This window comes from Microtus oregoni, unplaced genomic scaffold (assembly GCF_018167655.1).
Source record: "Microtus oregoni isolate MIOR12 unplaced genomic scaffold, Mior012 000040F_ref0000088, whole genome shotgun sequence".
Taxonomy (NCBI): Eukaryota; Metazoa; Chordata; class Mammalia; order Rodentia; family Cricetidae; genus Microtus; species Microtus oregoni.
The window spans coordinates 21942501-21964849 of record NW_024543207.1 but is presented as its reverse complement, the minus strand read 5'-3'; the positions used below and the strand labels follow the sequence as shown (position 1 = coordinate 21964849).

The window sequence follows — 22349 nt, the reverse complement described above, 5'->3', positions numbered from 1 at the left end:
ATTTATCTCAGCTACAAAGGAAAAAAAAACATGGAATCTCTGGTTACTTGCACCAAGTTCCTTGTCCTCCGAGGCTCAGAACAGACCCTATGTGTGTGTGATGTGTGAACAGGATGCTAAGGTCGTGGTGTCTGCTCAGAGCCAAGCACCAGGGAAGCACTTGGCATGTATTGACTGGCTTTCCTACCTTCTACACAGCAGACAAAACAGGATAGATACTTGGCATTGTAAATCTGAGCAAAAGAAATGATCTAGGCAGCTACTGTGAGCACAAGGATTCTGGCACAGTGTATATACAGGTACCAAGGTCCCTCTCCTAGAGTACAGGGGACGGTAAGACCCATCCTCCCATGGTGATCACAAATGGGGGAGTCAGCCTTGCAGGAACAGGATACCACCCGGCAGAGACAGGGACATGGTTGACCTCATTGTATAGAGACGAGTGTTCTTACAGCCACATACAGACAGAGGCCTCTTTTTTTTTTGGTAGCATGGATTGGGTGTGAACAGTCAAAGATTGAAGCCTGTGCTTTGATTATTTTTCCATATAGCAAAGGGAAAGGGTGGAAGTGGCGCTCCTTTCTTGATGCCTGGGTTTCCTTTCGTGAGCTCCCTGTCCCTGCGGTTGTGCGATGGCCCACTTGGCTTCTGTCTCCTTCCACTTTACACCAACAGCCAGTGGCGCAGCTGGAAAGAAAGCATTGTTTATTTAGAAGCAAAGAATAGACCTTAAAGTTATCACTTATGGGCCAGTAGCCCTATGATGAGATCAGAGTTGTCTCAACAACTCAACAGGAGGTACCACTCACCCATGGGGAGCTTACCACTGATGGATGCCACTCCTGAGGGGCACCAAGAGCCATTAACTTTAAAGGACTGAATTACTTGATGAAGAAGAGATAAGGATACTAGGTGTAGCAGCTAATGTCTGTAATCACAATACTCAGGAGGCTGAAGCAGGAGGATTGAGTTTGAGGCTAGCCTGGGCTACAGTAAGATTCTGTCTGGACAAAAGAAAGCAAGCAGAATATAGCAAAATAAAACAGAACCTACATAATAACAAATAATCGTGCCTGTAGCGCTCAGTTGCTGAGAAGGTGAAAGATGCAGGACATCTTTAGATCCAGAGCAGGCTCCGTATTATCCTCCTACTGATTTGTGAGTGGCTCGGCAGTGTCCTCCTCCCCTGCCTGCTGAACCTCTATTGGGTCCATCTCAGGGGGTGCTGCACTCTGGAGCCGGTTTTGCTGGGTGTGGTCCAGGAGCAAGTGGGGAGCAGCACAGACGGTGCGGGGATTGAGACCAGCAGCCTGCTGCTCTGCTGCTTGCTCAACCAGTTTGTGCTCATGAGCCATTTGCTGACACTCACTGACTGGAGAGTTCTGCGCTGCTAAATGTTTTTAAAGCAAGGCTCATAAGACTATTGACTGACACACTGAACCAGAGATAGGAGAGAGGCTGGAAACCTTTCTTCCTTAAGCCTGCCCTACGGCAGAAAGACAGATCTATGTAATACTTTTGGGGATCTGCCCAACATACAGACACTAAAAAGCACACCTTCACAGGTCCAAGGAGTTCCAAGAATATTTAAAGGTATTGAAAATACTGAACCAGGCATGGTGACACATTCCTTCAATACCAGCACTCAGAAAGCTGAAGCAGGTGTATCTCTGTGAGTTCAAGACCAGCCTGGTCTGTATAGCAAGTTCCAGACCAGTAAGGATTATAGTGAAACCTTGACTAAAAGACCAATGGAACCGAATAGAAGACCCGGATATTAATCCACACACCTTCAAATACTTGATTTTTGACAAAGAAGCAAAAAAAAAATCAAATGGAAAAAAAGAAAGCACATTTAACAATGGTGCTGGCATAACTGGATATCAACATGTAGAAGAATGGAAATAGATCCATATCTATCACCATGCACAAAAATCAAGTCCAAATGGATCAAAGAACTCAACATAAAGCCAGCCACACTGAACCTTATAGAAGAGAAAGTTGAAGTACATTTGAACTCATTAGCACAGGAGACCACTTCCTAAATATAACCCCAGTAGCACAGACATTGGGAGAAACAATTAATAAATGGGACAATTCTTACTCATAAGTGATTTTAAAACATAAAGCAAAGAAAACAAGCCTACAAATCACAATCTCAGAGAACCTAGACAACATTGAGGACCCTAAGAGAGACTTACATGGATCTAATTAACATGGGAAGCAGAAAAAGACAAGATCTCCTGAGTAAATTGGGAGCATGGGGACCATGGGAGAGGGTTGAAGTGGGGAAGAGAGGGGCAGGAAGGGGAGCAGAGAAAGATGTAGAGCTCAATAAAATCAATAAAAAAAGAAATGTCACGGTACTGAGGATGACACTCAGAATATCCTACAATATTGTTCCAGCCTCTATAGGCATGTACAAACACACACACGCATACACACACACTGCCTCCCATCCTAACATGCACACACAGATGTTAAAAAATATTCAGGATGCAATAAGAAAAAGCCACATACTTTGGCTATGATTAAACTTTACCGGAAACAAAAAGAAAACTTAAATTTAAAAAAGCCCTATGGAGCAAAGCCTGACACTGACCCCCAACTGACAGAAAAGTTCAAATCTCAGTATGTTTGTACAAAAAGTGAAGAGGAGATATAGAAGATATTTAAAAAAGACCCCAAATGAACCTCAAAAGAAGAAACTGTGACAGGCAAGAGGGAAAGCCTTCTGCACAGACTCACAGAATAGTACACATTCCAGAATAACACTGATTAATCTTAAAATGAGTGGCTAGATCAATAAAGACATAAGGGGTTCCCAGTGATTCGGTAAGCACAGAAGCATGAGCAGGGAGTTACATCAGAAAGCATCCAAAGGACAGAGAGGAAATGCAAGGAGTGAGCAGATAACGTATGGACCAGTGACCAGAGCCGCTGTGTAACTGTGTGCCTGAAGTTCAAATGTGAAAGCAGCCACGTGTAGATAGGACCCAGGCATATACTCTAGAACCCCGAATCAAAACAGAAGAGTAAAGGGGGATTTTAAAGCGCAGCTGTGAAGGGCCCTTGGGACTGTGAGCTTTCAGGGACACAGGCAACACGAAAGGGTTATAGACGACACCTGAAGGTCGGGAGTCTGTTGTGAGAGTTCATCAAGGACATGTCTCAAGGATTTGTGTTTGAGAACCAAGAAAATAATCCTGGAAGGGAAAATGCACACTGAAAATGTGGCAGAGGACACGTGGACCCCAGAGCATGGTTCACACGAAGCAGTAACATAGTAAACCCACAGCCAGGTTTGTCTAACTTGTGGGTTAAAAAGATGGTCATGGAACACAAGACAATGACTCAGTGACCGGTTGCAGGGTTTAAGTCACTGTAATTGACGTTCAAAAGGTGAATTGAGATATTAACTTTGGACTTTGAGGGAAATATGTGCCACTCTCAAAGATAACTATTTAAAGAATTAAAATATGCAGGTTCCGAGTGAGCGGATACATTCGAGTGGAGTAAGGGAAGGCAAAAAAGCTCAACCAACAAAAAGGCAACAAGGAAGGTCCAAGGCCCTCCCTACTACATCTAGGCTGAGCAAGGTTTACATCCAAAGAGAATAGGATCCCAAAAAGCCAGTACATGCAGTAGAGACATTAGGATTAGATGGGGGTGGGGTGGGAGGGTGTGTGGAGGGAATGGGAGGAGGGGAGGAAGTGGGAATTTGGATTGATGCTTTTTAAAAAAAAAATCTAAAAAAATGGACTATAAAAAAGGCAACAAGAAGGAGAATAAACACAAAAGCAGGACAAATAATTTAAGGGTAGTAAGATGATGCTCCCCTCTATGTGAGTGACTCATCCAGCCAGTTGGATCATCAGGGTGAAACTTGTGGCTTAAGTTAGTGTTGCAAAAGATACCAAAGTCACAGAGTCACTGAGAACGCCAAAGGGATGGTGTTCCCCCATCAAAGGTGCAGCTACATTCACCATGACAGCAGTTAGAGGAGGGACTAGCCTCAGAACAACACGTGTGCTCATAGCACATGTCGCCTGCCTCTCAAAGGAGCGAGCACCTGCCTGCCCCATGGACACCTGACCAGGCTTGATTCTCCTCTCACTCAACTGGGCCTCCCAGCCCTCAGGTTCCCTGATGGGCATCTGACTAACTCCAAGCTTTCATCTTTTCCCTGTTAACGCCAGCCCTCCTGGCTCTGCTTCCGCGGTTACTTCAGGGCCTCTGCCTCATGATCCTTTTCTTGTCTTTTCTCCAAGAATGGAGATCCTAGGGATGCTCACATTTGTCCCATGGGCTCTTCCTCTCATGCAGGCCTCCTTGCCAGTGTCACCCTGGCTGCTCATCTCCATGGACTGCCCTGCCCACAACCTCAGACTTCTAGGTGGCCCTGAAGAGCATGCAATACCTGCTGGTGTGGCAAACATTTTTCCTTGCAAAGCTTCCTGATCTTGGGGGGTGGGGGTGTGAGAGCAGCTGTGAGTACTATGGGTGTTAGAGCAGTTGGAAGGTACTATTCAGGTCTCTCTGAATCCCCTCCCTGGGGGTTGAACAGGGCATCAGACTCACCGTGAATTGGCGCACCTCCCCTCTGTCCACTAGCTGGCGGTCTTTCTCAGGTGTGATGGCATAGGCCAGTTTCTAGGAGAGAATGGGGTTGTTGGTATGGCATGGGGCCCAGGGTGGCACAGACCAGCCAGCACCCACTATAACAATGAGGACTCCCTCTAAAGGAGTTAGGCTCAGGAGCCGCAGACTCAGGTCCTTAACTCTGGTTGTACAGGGGGTGCAGTGCTCACTGAGATCTCTGTCTCTCAGTGGATGCTTCCAGGTCCCACAGGGCCTGTGACTTGTTCCCTGCAGGAAATATTGTTTCCTTCTACTCATCTGTTCTTAGAGCCCAGATGTCACCAGGCCCCCAGGATTATCTCTGATTATCACCTGGGCATGGTGGCGGACCTATTCCTTCTAAACTTGGAATCAGAAAGGCTGTGCTCTGGTCTGGCCACACACTCTGCTTTTGTTCTTGACTGAGTATGGCCTGAATGACAGAGGGACCTCTGACTACCAGTCTGTGAGATGCTGTGGTGTCCAGAACCAAGGGACACTGTGGCTCCAAGGTGGAGTCCTTAGACCAAACAGGTGCATTGGGCTTTGCTGCTCAGTCCAGGGAAACTGCATGCGCTCGCGCGCACGCACACACACACACACACACTTACACTCATATATGTGGACACACCAGCACACACAAACACAAATAGGCATACATACACATACATGTCCCTCCTTTTGTTGCACCAGCCCATTGTCCCACCATGGTCCCACCTCCAGCCTCCTGCTGAGATGGTTCAGGGATGGGGACACCTGAACCACTAGGGTGAGGAGCCCCCTTGAAAACACCCACCTCTCGGAAGGACCCTGGCAGGCTGCAGAACTTATAGGTGGCATAAATGGGTACCATAGCCATTGAGGATGTGGCGATGATCCAGCCCAGTGCATTGGCCCAGTCTGGGAAGATGTAGTCTCCATAGTGTGGGGGTCTGAAGGTCACAATACTGACCACAACAACATACTGAAATAAATGGGCACATAAGTCAGATACAAAGGTAGGTGCAAAGACAGAGCAGAAAAATCAGCAAGTGATCTATAGAAGTCCTCCTGGCCGTAGAAGCCACAAGTGCCAACTCCAGTCAGGCTACCTGGGCATGGCCCAAGCAATATGACATCTTTCTAAGGCACCAACAGTATTTCTACACACATGCTGTGTAACTACACATTAAGTGTGTTTACATGTGTGCCTATCAGACAGCTTGTACCTATACTGCACACCAATACATGCACTATGTATCTATACACAATGTATGCATATGTACAGTGTGCTTAAACATGTGCTTCACACCACACCTGCACTTTGTACCTACACATGTTCTATGTACCTGGGCACAAAAGCCCTTCCTAAACATAGGAAGTTCAGTGGATGTGGGGTTAGGATGCAGTTTTGGGTGCAAGATCTTCACTTATGGTGTATTCCTCAGGGTCAGCAAAGTTTACTATTCAACCACACCATCTTGGAGAATATATTTGGACACACATATGCTTGTTTTTGGTTCCAACAGAGGACACATTTCTTAGAAATTGCCATGTCTGACAAAGCCACACTCTTACATCTAGGTTGATTTTGATCGGGTCAGTCTGTCTGGGAGTACGATCTGCTGCAGAAGTCATATGATAACATGCCTGCTGTGCGCACTCTGATAACAGAGTGACTTAGAAAAACATGAGGTAGCTTTTTATTCTGCTAAGATCCATTACTTTATATGGAACGGGTTTAAAATTTAAGTTTGAAATTACACACGTTATGCTTCCACGAAGTTGGTAGAATGAACCATTTAGCACAATTTATAGGCTTTATCTAATACTGTGAAGCAACAAAGAATGAAGCCCAAAGACTCCCTTGTGTCTCCTAAGACAAGGTCAGCTCTTTCATGTTGGAGAGGGTGAGGCTTGTCAATGGGGAGAAGACAGAATAGTTTTTTAAAAAAAAGAAAAACTGGTTCAGTCAGAGACAAGAAATCAGTGATATGGAGGTTCCCAGGCAGATCTCCTGGGCCGCTGATACTGGCTGTATTCTACACATGACCAATTGAGTGGGTGCAAGAGTTCCTCAGGTTGCAGAGAGATGTGAGCTGTCCTGTGTACCTACGTATTATCATACATCACTGCTAATTGGTGCATGAAGCCAGGTGAGCTCTCTGATCTCAAGGCATTGGGATGGTCTCAAGGACAGAGGCAGGAAGGGTCACGGTCCATGGTTCTTACCAGGAGGAAGCAGGGACTGACCAGCTTCCAGCATAGCCGCCAGTACAGGTTGGGTCTCTGCCCTGTCATCTGCTTGATGTCGTCGCTGAATTGCTTGACACCTAAGGGGGAAGAGATAGCCATGGGACTGGTCATGAAACTGGACATACATAGGTTCTTTTCGACAGTAGGGGCTTCATCCTTCAGACGTCATATTTCTGATTCTTCCCAGCCATGTGCTAATTGACTCTGTTGATGCTTCAAAGAGGGCTGTGGTCTGCAGGGTGAGGGACCAGCAATATTCCATTCCTACCCTGCTCATCTCCTTCTCCAGGTCCCACAGACTTTCTACCTCCTTCTGCAAGCAGTAATTTGCTCCTTGTCAAACACTATAGCAAAATACACCCATCATAAACTTACTGTTTTGAGGGTCAGCTCAGTGGCTCCATCACTACCTTCCATCTTAAGTTTTCTCATCTTCCCCACCAGGGACTCTGTCCATTCAACTCCAACTCCCGTCCCAACGCTTAGCATTCTATTCTGTTTCTAGGAACTTGGTCCCTTGAGGGATTGTATGTGTGTGTGTGTGTGTGTGTGTGTGTGTGTGTGTGTGATCACAGTACATGCTCTTTGGGGACTTGCTTGCTTCAGTTAGTATATGTGTCCCCGAGGCTCATCCATGTTGGAGAATGTACCAGAATCGTTTCCTTTCCAAAGGCTGAATTTTCCTCTCTCTCTCTCTCTCTCTCTCTCTCTCTCTCTCTCTCTCTCTCTCTGTGTGTGTGTGTGTGTATGTGGGAGCGAGTGTGTGTGTGTGCATGTGTGTGCAACTGTTTTTAATTTAAAGCTATCTCTACATATTTAATAACTGGCATTTCTACCAGCAGTTCACTTTAGAAATACCCTTCTTTCAGCATTATTATTCAGCCTTTCTTATTCAGGAATTGGTAAGAAGATCTTAACAGTGACTCCATTCACCAACTTCTGTCCTGGTCTCTGGCTCATGGAGTTGGGTGCCCAGCTAGGAGCTCAGCAGACCTCCTGGTCTCATCAGAAAGTCTGTCTAGAACTCTGATCAAGGTCTCCTAGAGCTCCAGTCATGCTCCAGGACACCATTAGACCCCACTGTGGCAAGAAGATGGAGTGGGTGGGAAAGAATGGGCCTCAGCCAAGTACTTGAGATCCCCAGGATCCTGAAGCTCCTAGGAGGCCCGTGATCAGCTCCAGACCCCCAGAGAGACTTAGCACATAAATGGCTAATGGGCTATTATCATAGGAAGACCAATGGTTCTAACTTATGCTCAATCAACTTGACTGGTCAGGGGTCTTGTCCAGAAGGTACATGTGAGATGCCCCTGTGGGAAGTGGCTATGATTTGACATCTCTCTCACAGACCAACTGAATTATATTACCAATGTCCCTACAATGACAGGTAGACCAGACTCCTCCCAGATGAAGCTGAAGCTATTCTGTACTTGTTGGCAGGGTTCTGGCTAGTTGGATGGGGTATTTACCTTTTGACAGCTTGTTGTAAAGGGTAGAGCATTCAATAAGACTTACTCTCCCACACAACACAGCCTCTCTGAACTCTGACCACAAAGTGGCTTCCCAGGTAGCCATTTGATTGTCCTTGATCCAACAGACAGACCCTGGCCATACATCCAGTGATGCCATAAGAGCCATGGCTTAAATTTTTGGCATCCAGTGGAGTTCAAATGCCTCTTTTCAAAGTGATATTGCCAGAAAGCAAGCCGGAAGGCATTAGCCCAGTTGACACACCGATGCCACAGTGCTGGTCTGACCACCAAGACTTACCGTAGAACCAGGCCACCCCAATGGCTTCAATGAGCACCCCAAAGAGGATGGATGTGCCAGCTGCGAAATGGTCCAGCAGTGTGAAGACGTAGATGCCACCCTGGAAGAGAAGGAGCTCCCAATGAACTCAGAGACAGCTACAGCAGCTGTCCATCAAAATACCTTCTCTGGAAGGTAACCCATCCTATGGGTTCACTCTGGAGATAAACACTATTTACCCCTATAAAGTTTGGTTTGAGTCATGGATTCACACAGCTTCTTAGGGAAACAACCTAAATAAATAAAATAAAGAAACCACTTCTCCCTGGCTTTCCCTTCCCAGGCTCCAAAAAACAAGGAACAGAGACACTCAAATGCCAATCCTGGAGGTATCTCTTGTGCAGAAGTGGCCCAAACACCACAGACAGGCCCCTGCCACTTCCCAGCCCCTTCCCGCCCCCAGAAAGGCAGCTTCAGTAGAAGGTGCATTTTGGATGTTGTCCAAGCACTGAATTCTCTCTGGGACCAGGTTCCAGATCTGTGTTTGCGCTGCCTACGACTACAGGGAAGTCGGTTTACTTGAGGGAGAGGATGAAGCTTCTTAGAAAGGCTGCAGTGTGTCTGTTCCCATGGCACCAGCTGTGCTGCCAGGCACCAGGGCAGAGACGACAGGAGCGGGCGAGTACATACATTGGTGACACAGAAGAGAGACAGCAGGAAGGTGGCCAGGACAATGCCAAGAGTGAAGAGCTCTCGGTGCCGATGCAGTAGCTGGAACTCGTCAACCAGCCCAGTGATCACAGACTCCATGCCCCCCATCTGCAGAACACAGAGAGTGGTGGTTGACATTACACTCCCAGTGCTTGACTTTACATTTAGTGAGTGTGTCCTCAGGGCGAAGGAAATGTGTAACAGTCTGGCGGTAAGACAAGAAGAGCCCTTGATGAGGTTTCCCTGCTGACACAGGCCTCAGAAAGATTCTATGGATGGCAGCCACAGTCACTTTGAAGCTGTCCAAAGCAAACTGTCCCTCCCTCAAGCATAGCCGCAGGCTTGGAATTGGATAGGTCCCCAAGTTACACCCCATTGGGGGTAGACAGGTAGGGCCTATGGTCTGTAAGCAATGCTCATGAGATGTGCCCTCTTGGATACAAGACACGAAACTCATGGGCTATCATCAGCTGTGTGTAAGATGAAGGTAGGGGCTGTGGTATGAGATCCATGTTCTCGGAAAGAGGAATTCCTGGTTCTGGCTTTCCAGGAAGCATACAATTGCTGATCTCTGTCAGGGTGGGTAAATGGCATGAGGCAGCCCAGAGCCACCAGCCAGTTCTGATATTAGGACTCAGTAAATGATCTTCAGCTGTTCATGGTGCTGGAGGCGTCTACTAGAGCTCATTGGCTCCAGCCCCTTTGAGGTTGGACACCAGGGGGCTGCAAAGAGTCCAAGGCCCAGCCAGGGTTACAGCCTCTATCCTAAGGGAGTCCAGAGGTCAGGGAAGGCCTGGTTGTGCAGGAGTGGCCAATCAATCACTCTGCCATTATGAGCCAACCCTGTGACTACCAGAGTTCTGCTCTGTGTGTGTTCAGACCCCGATACTGGATTAGGGAGGAAAAGGCTAAGTTTCATTTCAACCACTCCCACTCAGGTCCACAGAGGGTCTCCAGGGATCAGGGGAATGTTTGAACCTGACATGCTCTATACTAAGCACGTGAGGTTGGAGGAACTATGTGGGGTCATGCCAAGCCCCGTAGGGCAGCATCCCCAGGAACAGGCTGACTGTGAGGCACGGCTGTGGAGCCTTGGGGTATGCATTACTCACTGCACTGTCGATGCCCAGAGTGAGCAGCATGAGGAAGAAGACAGCAGCCCAGGCCGAGGACAGCGGGAGTGTGGCGATTGCTTCAGGGTAGATGATGAAGATCAGTCCAGGTCCTACAGGCAGAAACCCTCATCACTGCCACAAGCTTGCTCCTTGCTTGCCCCCTTGTCACACCTGGAGCTCACCACTGCCGCAGGTTTGCCTCCTGATTCCCTACTTGTCACAGGAGGTTTTCCATTGCCCCTCTCAGCTGAGCCAATGCCAGCGGTGCTCAGATCTCTTGGAACTCTCACTGCCCCCCACTGCTTTCTTTCTGTTTCTTCCCAGGATCCCTACTTCCTGAGAATTCAGCAGACCCTGTCTGGGGTGGCACAAGAGCACTTGGTCACCTGGGAGATCTGCTCAACCAGCTTGTACCCTTGTTCCCCAACTCACGCATGTCCACAGGAATGGGAGGAACAAAATCAAAACGTGGATCAGAGAAAAGACTTGGCAGATAATCCTGCCTCAGACAGTCTGAGATGTCTTTCTAGTTATCTTTCCTGCACAGATCACACATACCCCACATGTTCACTCACATTCATATTCTCTTTCTCTCTCTCTCTCTCTCTCTCTCTCTCTCTCTTTCTCACACACACACACACTAAAGTCTGGAGATTGAACTCAGGCCCTCGTGTTTTCATGAAAAACACTTTATAGACTGAGCCATCTTCCCAGTTCCCCACACTGAAAATTAATTGAAGATAGATTGATAATGAGGTATCAGGGCCTTCAAGAGGTATTGGGTTATGGAGGCACCACCCTCATGAAGAGATTGTTCTTCTATAGAGATTGAGTTCGGTCTCTCCGAAGTGGGTCTCTTGGGTCTGGAACATAGGTTATGCATGGTTGCTCTCATTTTACCTAACATTCTTTGTGTCTTGGCCATGTCCCTCTGGCCTTACTCCAGAGAGGACAGAGTGACATGTGATGGGGTGGGGGCTCACCATCTGTGGCCACATCTCCAATGGGCACGTTGTGCTTCTGTGCCATGTACCCCAGGAAGGAGAAGACGACGAAGCCAGAGGAGAAGCTTGTCAGGGAGTTAATAGATGTGGTGATGATTGCATCTCTGTAGGAACAAGACAGACTGTCTTGATACGGGTTAAGCTGCAGCCCTGGGAAGCCAGCTGTTATCACCCATCTCAGCGTCTAGGGAAGGGGATGGGCAGGCTCGTTTTGAGGGGAGCATAATAGAAGTACCTATAACTGGGAGAACCGGTCTGGTAATCCTGGGTTCTGTCGGGGCTCAGGGCAGTGGGAAAGATGGCTACTCCATGTCCCACTCACACAGCCATCGTGGCCCTGGACCACCTCACTAGAGTGCTGGAACCTGGGCATGCACAGGTTTGGGGGCTGTTAAAGTCTTCGTGCACACATGGGGGCTATAAAGTGGCTGGTCTTGTGAAGCTAATCTAAGCACTGATAATCAGAGATAGAGGCAAGCCTGGGACCACTGGGAAAGTCAGAGTCCTCCTCAGTGGTCAGTCTATACTGGAGGATTCAACACTTCACTGTAAAGTGCCTATCCAGGTCCACACCTAGGCTCCAGGTAGGACTTGCCTCAGGATTGTGGTCCACAGTCACTCTCTATTTCCTTCTATGCAACCTCCTTTGGTGACTTGGAACCATTTTTCTGTGTTTATTCTGTATTTTCAGTGCCCACTAAGTTCAAAGAGGACAGATTTCAGGATCAACTGATTCTGTTTTTAGGAGGAAATGTTATATTTTGGATGTAGAACCCCAACTTCCTGGTGGGGTTCCAGCACACAGTTGCAGGTGACTCAGGCTAAGTCTTAGCACCAGGGATGTCCTCCTACACCCAAGATCCCTCAGTTTAGGCTATGAGGGTTAGAGCCAAGTGCCTTAGGTGAAGTCTTAGGTAAAACTGAAACCCGAGCAAAGGAGAGAAAATCCACTGGGGGGGGGTGACTGGGAGAGTGAGGAGAGAAAAGCAAAAGGGAGGAAGGGGAGATGAAGGTGTATCTGTGTATCTGTAGAGGAAGGTCTTGCAACCTTGTCCTGGGAATCTGGCTCTTCTCTGACAGTGACACACATCTCCTCATGTCTCAATATCATCTTTGAAGTGAGATGCAAGATATTGTTGGAAGATGCCATGTGGAGCTGAGTATGGTGATCAATTCACACCTTTAATCTCAGTATTTGAAAGGCTAAGCGGGAGGCAGGGCCGTGACAAGGCCAGTGTGGGCTGCGTTGTAAATTTCAGGACAACTTAGGCTACAGCATAAAGCTCTGTCTCTGGAGAACAAACGAATAAAGCTAAGGAAAGGAAATCTGCATGGCTCAGAGATTTTGTGATTTTTCCTCCAGGAATGCTTCATTTCCAAGAGGCAGACCCCAGGATCAGCGACACGGACTAGGTTTTGCAGGCCATTTCCCAGCGATGGTAGCTCAGGGCTTACCTATAGCAGTTGTTGGTGAACTTATTGTAACTGGAGAAGGCAATCAGCACCCCAAAACCAATGCCCAGGGAGAAGCACACCTGGGTGGCAGCATCGATCCACACCTGTCGCAGCCAGAGATGGAAGAGCATGAGACATTAGAGAAAATTGTGGGGTGAGAGTTCTACCAGAGGGGAGAGTGGGAGTGGTCACTGGGCAGTCTCCCAAATGACCACACAAGCTTCACATGTACACCCCATGTTCACCTGCAGCTGAGGTGGGAAAAGATTCTCAGCAAATGGAACATACATGCTTGGTGCTGGTATAAACAAGCCTTCCTACATCCCTGGCCTGAAAGGGCATGGAAAAAGGGAGGTTGTGTTTTCGTCTATCAGCTTGTGGTTTCAGGGGGCACATGCAGAGCCCCAGGCCACCAGAGGTCAGACATGGATATCCAGCAATAGCAGGATCATTTCTCTGAGCATGAAAAGAAAGGTACAAGAACTGATAGTTGTACCAAAATGATGAAGTCAGGTGTGACCTACTTGCATGACCCTAAGGTCGTGCTAAGACCTAGAGAGCCTGGCTGAAGAGATCCTGTGTAGCCTTGGTGGGAAGGCTGAGGAAGAGCTTTGAAAGCCTTTCCCAGGGATTTACCACCTGAGTTATACGGGGATTGGACAGTACTGGAGTTGCTTCTGAGGGTCATGTGGCCCAGGGTAACTCTGGGGCCTCAGCACTGAGACAAGAATATCAGAATCCATCACTGGAATCTGCAGTGGCCGAGCTGAGGATGTCTGAAGTGGCTTCTTGAGCTCATGGAGCAGAGGCCCTGACTCTGCTGAGGAGAGTGGAGCCCGGCACTGTGGGAGCCCACAACAAGGGATCTGGCATCTCTGTTCTTTGGGTAGCTATGTCCAGAGCTTCAGGCTACCCCAGTGTTTGGGGACTGTGTGTTTGAAGACAACTGGCCACCCAGAATGTCAAAGTTGAAAGGTTGAAGAGATGTCTAGGGCCTCAGCATGGTGGAGAGGCCAAGTCCAGAGGGGTTTAGCAGATGCTCAGTCAGTAAAAGGGCCCTGCCTTCTCGTCCTGTGTGGCTCCTATATCACAGCAAGCTCACCCATTAAGGTGGTTCCGGTAGGAACAGCATCACCAAGAACTTCCTCTTTCCCACTTAGTCCCAGTGTTCACCCAGTTTATTTCCCCCAGAGATTTCCGTGTGCCATTCATCAGGTTCTCAACATGCTCTTTGCTTGGGTCACTGTCACACCTGACTCAGTGCCTCCCTGGACCCTCAGAGCCTGACTGACATTACCTGGAGCACTTTTCCTTTTTTTCTTTCCTGGTTGGTTATTTCTGTTTATATGTTTGATTATCTAGGTACCTATTCCTATCATGTATCATTCAATCATCTATCAGCAATCAGACCTATCAATATCTATCTAGCATCTACCTAGTGTCGACCTATCTTTCAACTAGTCAGTCTTACTATTTTACTATTATCTTAATTTTCTACAACCTCCTATTTTTGTAACTTGCCTTTTTTCCCCCTCAGCACCTCGCAGGCAATGCTTCTCTTTCTTTTTGTGGGCTGCATGCCTGCTTGCTGAGATGCTAATGGACTTCACTTTTTTTTTTCTCTTGAATTCTCAAACATGTCTTCCCTGACCCTGACTTTTCCAGGTTCCCACATGGATGATGTCCATAGCCCTCGTGGTTTCGGTTCCATGCCACAGGTCCCTTTTGCTTTCCTCTCCCTCTTCTTTCACTCTGTGGGACGTGTGTGCACGCTCTCAGGCCTTGCTTCCATCTTCACGTAGACCTGTGCTGACACCGTCATTCCCCCACTGAGTCTTTGCTACTCTGACCAACTCAGCCCATGCTTGCCGGTTTCTGCCTTAGGTTTGTATCACGCAGCCAACTCCCAAAGGATCTTGTGACTCAAACCCAGGATGGATCTACAGCCAGCCTTCCTTCCAGCCCTCCTGCCCTTCTCTATTAGAGACCCACATCTCCTGCCCTAGCCCCAGTCTATGCGCTTCCAGCAGGACCACTGCAGTGTATGAATTCCCTGTGTTGCTTTTGGGGTTTATCACCTGTCTCAGCTCAGCCCACACGACTTTTAACAACTCTTCAAGGAATTCTGTCACAACTGCCTCTCAAAAAACGGCTGCTTTCATTGCTCTCCAAAGATGGTGCTGACTTTTTCCTCTCTCAGGAACATCTATAGCCTGGAAAAGCACATCTTTCATGAGGCCTCCAAATCTTCTAAACTAGAATAACTCCATCCTTTACTTAAGAAACCTTCAGTGGCTCAGGAATTCAGACTTCCGAAGGTGGACTCTGGTTCATGGATCTCTGAGGCAGCTCTGCCCTGCAGAAAATTAATACAGAGCCAAAGACTGTGCTCTTGGTGACAACTTACACCTGGGACCAGTAGTAACACAAGTGGAGGAGGTGAGGGGCTTTTATTGTGTGCTGACTGGCACAGCCTTCCATCACTGTGGAGAGTCAGAAGGTCATTCCCCTGTCTCCTTTCTTTCCATTTTCTCCCTCCTCTACTAACCCTGCCTGTGAAGGAGACAGGTGAACAGGCCAGCCTGCATCTGCTGACCTTACAGGATAGGAAGGAATTGCTGCTGAGCCATAGATTGGGCCTCTGAACCATATGCAGGATCCCTGTTGCACAGCCCCACTGCCTTAAAGGACTGTCAACCACGATGGGGGCTGGACTCACAGATGCCTCACAGAGCCGGTAAAAGTCCACACTGAGGTATGCTTTGATGCCGTCCAGGGCTCCAGGGAGGGTGACTCCACGTAGTAGCAGGGCAGTGAGGACCACATAAGGCATGGTAGCTGTGATCCACACCACCTGGAAGAGAAGACAGTGTCTCCAAGGGGCCTAAGTCACACGCAGCGGGGCCTTGGTGGGAGCTTGCATTGATGCACCTAGGGTAGGAAGTGGGTTTGAGGCATGAAGGCAGGGAAGGAGATACCTGCTGTTGTTGGAGGGTTCCATGTGTTGGCACATGCATTATCACAGGTGTAATGGTCATTCTGGTAAAATTGTCATGGGTACCCATATATACATAACTGCCAGTATTTTCATCAGTAAGAAATAAGCTCATGCTGTACACACCATTGTGAATGATGTTCTTCTTGTCTTGTCCCAAGCACAATGTCTATCCTCGTTCACCATGAACATTGTGTTCACTGACCCCAGCAAATCATGGTCACATGTTCACTCTCATTCAACCATGGCCATACATCTCCTTCTTATCTAAACATGGCCATGGGTCCATGGCCAAACAAACCATGGCTATCTGTCTACTCTCAACTCACCCATAACAACCTATCTCCTTCCCACTCAACCATACCATGTTCCCACCCACCAAACATGACCTCGTGCCCAATTACCCAACCACAGCCTCATGTCTATATACCCAATCAAGGTCACAGGCTGACCTTGGTCTCAGAATCACTCATCCAACAATGACCACATGTTCTTATGCCAGTTATGGCCACACACCATCTACTGACCATGGCTATATGTTCATCCACCCACCCATGTCCATCCACCAACCATAGCCATATGCCACTCATTAATCATGGTCATATGTTAACCTACTCAACATGGACACATGGCCACTTACCAACCATGGCTATGCACACACCCATGTCTCATAGTAACCATGTAACATAGCCCCGTGTTACTCTAGACAACTCTAGCCGTGTGTCTACTCACCAACTGTAACCACATATCTACTCATAGACCACAGCCATATGTTAACCTACCCAACCACCCACCCATTGCCATGTATTCTCAGGTCCTGTTAGCAACCATCTCACCTTTCCGGAGGTCTTCACTCCCTTCCACAGGCTGAAGTAGAGCAAGACAATGACCAGCACCAGGCAGGCTGTAAGCTGCCACCGTGGAGGGCCCAGGTCATCAATACCACTGCTCTGGTGGAGGTGCAGCACGCCACGCCTGGAGGAAAGGCAACAGATAATTCTGGAGGGAGCACTTGTCTCCCAGAACTAGAATGGGGCAGCTGAGCTAGACCCCATCCTCCTTATCTTTGTCATATGGAAAGTCCCTGCTATGATCTGACTAGGAAATACCCCTTCTTGCTGTGAAAGACCCAAGACTGTCCTCTGAGTCACAGAACTGTCTTAAGATGGGCAGAGAAGCTGGATGTCTTGTCAGGAAACCTGCAGGAGGTCAGCAACACCCTGCTCTACCAACAGATACGATTTTTGGAGTTGGGAGGGAACAGGAAGTTTGGGTGTACAGAGAAATGGAGACCTCAGAAACCAGGAGAAGGTATTTAGTGAAGCCACCAGGCACTGCTATCTTGTGGCAGTCCCAGGATCCTTTGCAGGGGTAAAACCAGGAGAGTTCTGATCAGTAAAGCTGCTTATGCAGGTTCCTGGCCATTCTGTATTGACTTCTCTCGTCCTTACTCACACAGTTCCTGCCACTTTAAGGAGGCTCCCCAAGGAATGATCTGATGGGAAGCCATGCATGGCTGCACCCATCATTGAGGCAAGCCGTCCTAAAGAGATGTGTGGAAGGTACAACTTGCTTCCGATGAGTCTGGCCATGTAGAAGTGGTTGCATCACCTTCACAGACGGGACTTTGAACCCCAGCCTATATAATGGTGCTTCTGCCAAAGGAAGGGGAAGAACGCATAGTGAAAGGAGCCACCGCAGCCCAGGTTTGGTTGATTGTGGGTCAGAAGAGGTTTCTCAGGAAGTTAATGCCCAGTCTTAAAGTGGAACACTACTAGTCCCAACTTTCTGGATACTTTCACCAGAAACAGGAATCATGGCACCAAGTTGGAGAACTTTAATCTCCATAGTCTAGAAAGTACAACAGGGTGGTGCTAGCTGTTGCCATCAGGGACAGTACAGCATTGAAAATACAGCTCAACCCTCCTCTAATACTCCAGTAGTAGTTAGGGCCAGGATTTCCAAACGGTTCCCCATGTGTTGAGGGTACCACCATTCTCTTCTTAGTCTAAGTAGCTTGCTTAGCATCCCATCTACCGTGGATACTGTGCAAACTCTTAGCATGTGGGTGTGCAGTATGAATCACTTGAGCTAAGGGAGACAGGCCAGTGCACCTCCTTGGCAGTGAGGATTCTTAGGGCTCCTAACCTTGCCCTGGACTGCTGTCCAATGATCCTTGCTTTGCTCATTTCTTAGAATTTTTTTTACCAACAAGAGAAAAATTTCAGGATAACACCACCAAGTCTTATGCCTACACAGTTTGTGTTCTTCTCCATGCCCCAACTTCATTCCAGAGCCTTGTGTCTAACAGATACAGATCTTACCTAACCCTTAGGGAGGTGACCATTTACTCTCTTTGCGTGGAGGGTGTATAAAGAGCCAGAGAATGTTACACTGGAGACAAATTAAATAACCAACTCTATGCTGCCTTCCAGTCACTCACTTCAAATATGACACATTGAAGTTAAAAACAAAAGGATAAAAAGATGTATCAGGCAACCACTAATTATAAAAAGGGTCAGACATATTTGTAACTAGACACAGTGAACTAGAAACAAAAAGGAATGTGACCAAAAGGGACATTTCCTGATGATAAAGGGGCAAGATGAAGGATTAATATTTGTGAACACATGTACTTCAAGACACCCAATCACTAGTACCAGTGAGAGAGTCCAGTGTATAAAGATTCATGTTCCCAAGGAGAGAATGGATTTCTGCAAGTTGTCCTCTGATCTCCACATGCAGGCCGTGCTGTTGTAAATGGTCTCATGTGCATACACAACCACACACACACATGTACACACACACACACACAAATAAAATGCAATAAAGCAAAGACTCAAACTTCAGATGAAGTAATAAGCATTAGTGGTATAAAGAATGACAGGGAAAAATCACAATTATAATTGATATTCCAAATTCTATTCTCAGTAACTGATTCCATAAGTAGGCAGAAAGGTCACTAAATAAACTAAGACCTGGACAACAATCTTACCATGAATGACTGGTATCCACATAATGCTCTATGTTGCCTAGACTAGTCTCAAACTCCTGGGCTCAAGTGACCTCCCACCTAAGACCCCCAAGTTCTAAGACCATAAGCATGTACTATGTGACCTGGCAGGAATGCATGCAGAACATTAACAGACATAGACCATATCGTAGGCTGCAAAACACATTTCAGTATGTATTAAGATTAAATACTTATAAGCAAAACTTATAAAATATTGTCAAGACAATTAAATTAGAAACTGATAAAAGAAAGATATCTAGACAAGCCAAGTATTTCAAGGTTAAAAACAAGTGTCGTTTAAAGATGTTCCATTATTAAAGTAGAAATTACCATAGAGATGGGGTACTCTAAACTGAACTAAAATAAAAACACCAAACAGTGAGATGCAGCTACAGAAGTTCACGAGAGGCACATTTCTGGCTTTAAATCTAACTTTCTGCTGATTTTTGTTAGAAAACAGGTGGAAGTGGCACTGAGCATTTATGGAAGTCAGGAAGTCTTTTTTAAAATTGATCTTATGGGCTGGAGAGATGGCTCAGAGGTTGAGAGCACTGCCTGCTCTTCCAAAGGTCCTGAGTTCAATTCCCAGCAACCACATGGTGGCTCACAACCATCTGTAGTGAGGTCTGGTGCCCTCTTCTGGCCTGCAGGCATACACGCAAAACAGAATATTGTATACATAATAAATAAATAAATAAATAAATAAATAAATAAACATTTTAAAAAAAAATAAAATTGATCTTATTGAGCTATAAATTTTTCTCCACTCCCCTTCCTTCCTCTCTCCCCCCTTCTACCCTCTCCCGAGGTCCCTACACTCCTAATTTACTCAGGAGATCTTGTCTTTTTCTAAGAAGTCGGGAAGTCTTAAGTGGCTATAGTTACGTGGGTTTGTTGGGACGCTCCACAGACTATACACATTTCCCTGGTCTATGCTTCATATCTATTGAGTATATTTGTGATTTCTTATCACAACCTTGAGTGTGACAGTGCCCAGCTTAGTCTCTTCTATGAGCCTATGCATGCCTACTAAGAATGGACACTGGAGAAATGGTAGGACAGAGGAATAAAGGGACGGACATGCAGGGAGGAAATATGCAAGAGGGCTCATGTCTGAAATCCCAGCACCAGGAGGTGGAGGCATAGGATCAGGTAGTGTGGGCTGCACAGTAAGACTCTGACTTTAAATAAATAATAGAAAGTAGTAAGGGTGGTTGGGGGTGTGTCTTAGCAAGGGTTTCCATTGCTGTGATGAAACACCATAGCCAAAGCAAAATGGGGAAGAAAGAAAGGGTTATTTGGCTGACTCTTCCACATCACTGAGGGGAGTCAGGGCTGAAACTCAAGTGAGGCATGAACCTAGAGGCAGGAACGTGGAGGCAGGAACGTGGAGGCAGAGTGCCATCCAGAGCGCTGCTTACTGGCTCACTCTCCAAGGCTCGCTCAACCTGACTTTATAGAACCCAGGACCATCAGCCCAGACATGGCACCATCCACCATGGACTTGGGCTCCGCCATCAATCACTACTTAAGAAAATGTCCTACCAGCTTGCCTACAGTCCCACTTTATGGAAGCATTTTCTTAACTGAGGTTCCCTCCCTTCAAATGACTTTAGCTCGCATCAAGTTGGCATGAAACTATCCAGCATAGAGGTAATTTGGGGGCAGATTCCTTGTCTAGCATGTACAAGGGCCCAGGTTCAAGACCAAGAACATTAAAAACACAAAGAGACAAATGGGTTTAAGAGTCACTAAAAGTAACTTTGTGAGTTAGGTAGTTGACACTCTCCAGACTCCACTTAGGGAACACATCCTTTCACCTCTCTCCAGAAGTAGTTTCTGGGATAGCAGACCGGGTCACGGGCCTCCTGTGCTCAGTCTCCCTAGTATCCCTTTTCATTGTTGGCTGTGGTGGATAATGTCTGACCAAGCTGGCTTCCAGCACAGGAACCAGTTCTGCATACAGGACTGTCCACGTCTGGAGAGCATAGGAGAGCATACCCCCTCCTAGACAGCTGCACTATCCCTGTGGAGTCAGAGCCTGGGGGTGGCATGACCAGCGTTTGGTGCCCCATCAAGGCCTGGCTGCCACTCTCCTGGTGCAACATACATGCTTGGTGCTACTTTCACACCTGTTCCTGCCTGCATCTTAGCTGTCAAGCGTGTGATGTAGCATCACACATGTTCAGAAGGTTAGACTGCTACCTATGAACGCCCGTGTTAGAGGACACAGCTTTCCTGTCAACAGTTAGCTTGGTCTTCGCACACTTCATAAGGCAATGTACTCTCTCTTGTCCTCAGCTCTGTCCTAGTCTTTCCTTCAGTAATATCTCAGTATCCGGCCAGGGCTACAGGCCTTCACAGAGGACAGGGCTGGACACCTCTGCTCTGTGGCCTCCCTCTCCGGAATTCCACAGTCTGATTTTTTTAAAGATAAAATTCTTTCCTCCATCATTCCTTGTCAAAAGTCCCTAGACTCATTTTTACTTTCCCTCTAATTTTCTTATCTGGAAAATCACAGGAAGGAATCGTTGCCCCCACATCTTCCAAGCAGAAAACAGGCAGTTCTCCAGGCCCCTTACCTGTTCTGACGTCTCTGCTCTTTCCAAGTGTGCTAAACCACATCTCAACCCATCTGGCAGTCGTGAAAGACACATGAGCTCACAAACACAGTCACTCTTTCTTTGTGTTACAAGAGCTCGGCTCTCGGCTTCCTTCAGTGTGAACCCTAACTCTGCAGCTGGTGTCCTCCGGCACTGGTTCCCTCACAGCCCTGCTGGTCCCACTACTTTGGTTCGATGTTGGGAGCAGTGAACCCCCAGATCCTGAATTTCTTGTAATCCCTTGATCTGAGTGCCTACAGCTGCTCTGAGCATGAGACTTTCAGGAGCTCCTGATGGCAGGAGAGTGGTTTCTGGTGGGTTTGGCTGGGGCGTGGCTATCTCTATATAATCTGCCCCTGAACACAATAAAGGGGCATTTTTGGAGAATTCAAGGATGGCCCGTGTTGCTGTCTGTCTGTGTGTGTTTGTGTATTTTAACCCCCAGCCCCCTTGCCCGAAGCTTGCGAACTGGGTGCCAGCGCACAGAGTCTTAGATTTTAGCTGTTTCAGGACTGCGAGGGCTTCCTTGTGGCTCTTGTTAATGAGTGAGTCTGAGCCCCTTTCTCTACATTCTGACCTGTTGCGAGCAGTGAGACCCAAGATCCTGAATTTCTTGTAATCCCCTGATCTGAGTGCCTACAGCTGCTCTGAGCACGAGACCTTCAGGAGTTCCTGATGGCAGGAGAGTGGTTTCTGATGGGTTTGGCTGGGACATGGCTATCTCTATATAATCTGCCCTTGATTCTTGGGGAATTCAAGGATGACCCATGTCGCTGTCTCTCTGTCTGTGTGTGTCTGTGTATTTTAACCTCCAGCCCCCTTGCCTGAAGCTCGCGAACTGGGTGCCAG

General features: G+C 47.4%; 1 protein-coding gene across 3 annotated transcripts in view; it reads right to left on the bottom strand.

The window, feature by feature from the left end:
* Positions 1–173: 173 nt before the first annotated feature.
* Positions 174–22349, bottom strand: part of Slc6a3 (solute carrier family 6 member 3) — a 33019-nt gene continuing 10843 nt past the window's right edge. For all 3 annotated transcript variants that reach the window (XM_041632166.1, XM_041632165.1, XM_041632167.1), the window contains exons 5-15: positions 16721–16859; positions 15609–15743; positions 12890–12993; positions 11414–11538; positions 10428–10540; positions 9295–9423; positions 8626–8725; positions 6832–6932; positions 5417–5584; positions 4582–4653; positions 174–687 (exon numbers count right to left, since the gene is read on the bottom strand). In XM_041632166.1, the coding sequence (XP_041488100.1) occupies positions 664–687; positions 4582–4653; positions 5417–5584; positions 6832–6932; positions 8626–8725; positions 9295–9423; positions 10428–10540; positions 11414–11538; positions 12890–12993; positions 15609–15743; positions 16721–16859 (1210 nt within the window). In that variant the 3' untranslated portion in view covers positions 174–663. The remainder of the gene's footprint in view (positions 688–4581; positions 4654–5416; positions 5585–6831; positions 6933–8625; positions 8726–9294; positions 9424–10427; positions 10541–11413; positions 11539–12889; positions 12994–15608; positions 15744–16720; positions 16860–22349) is intronic.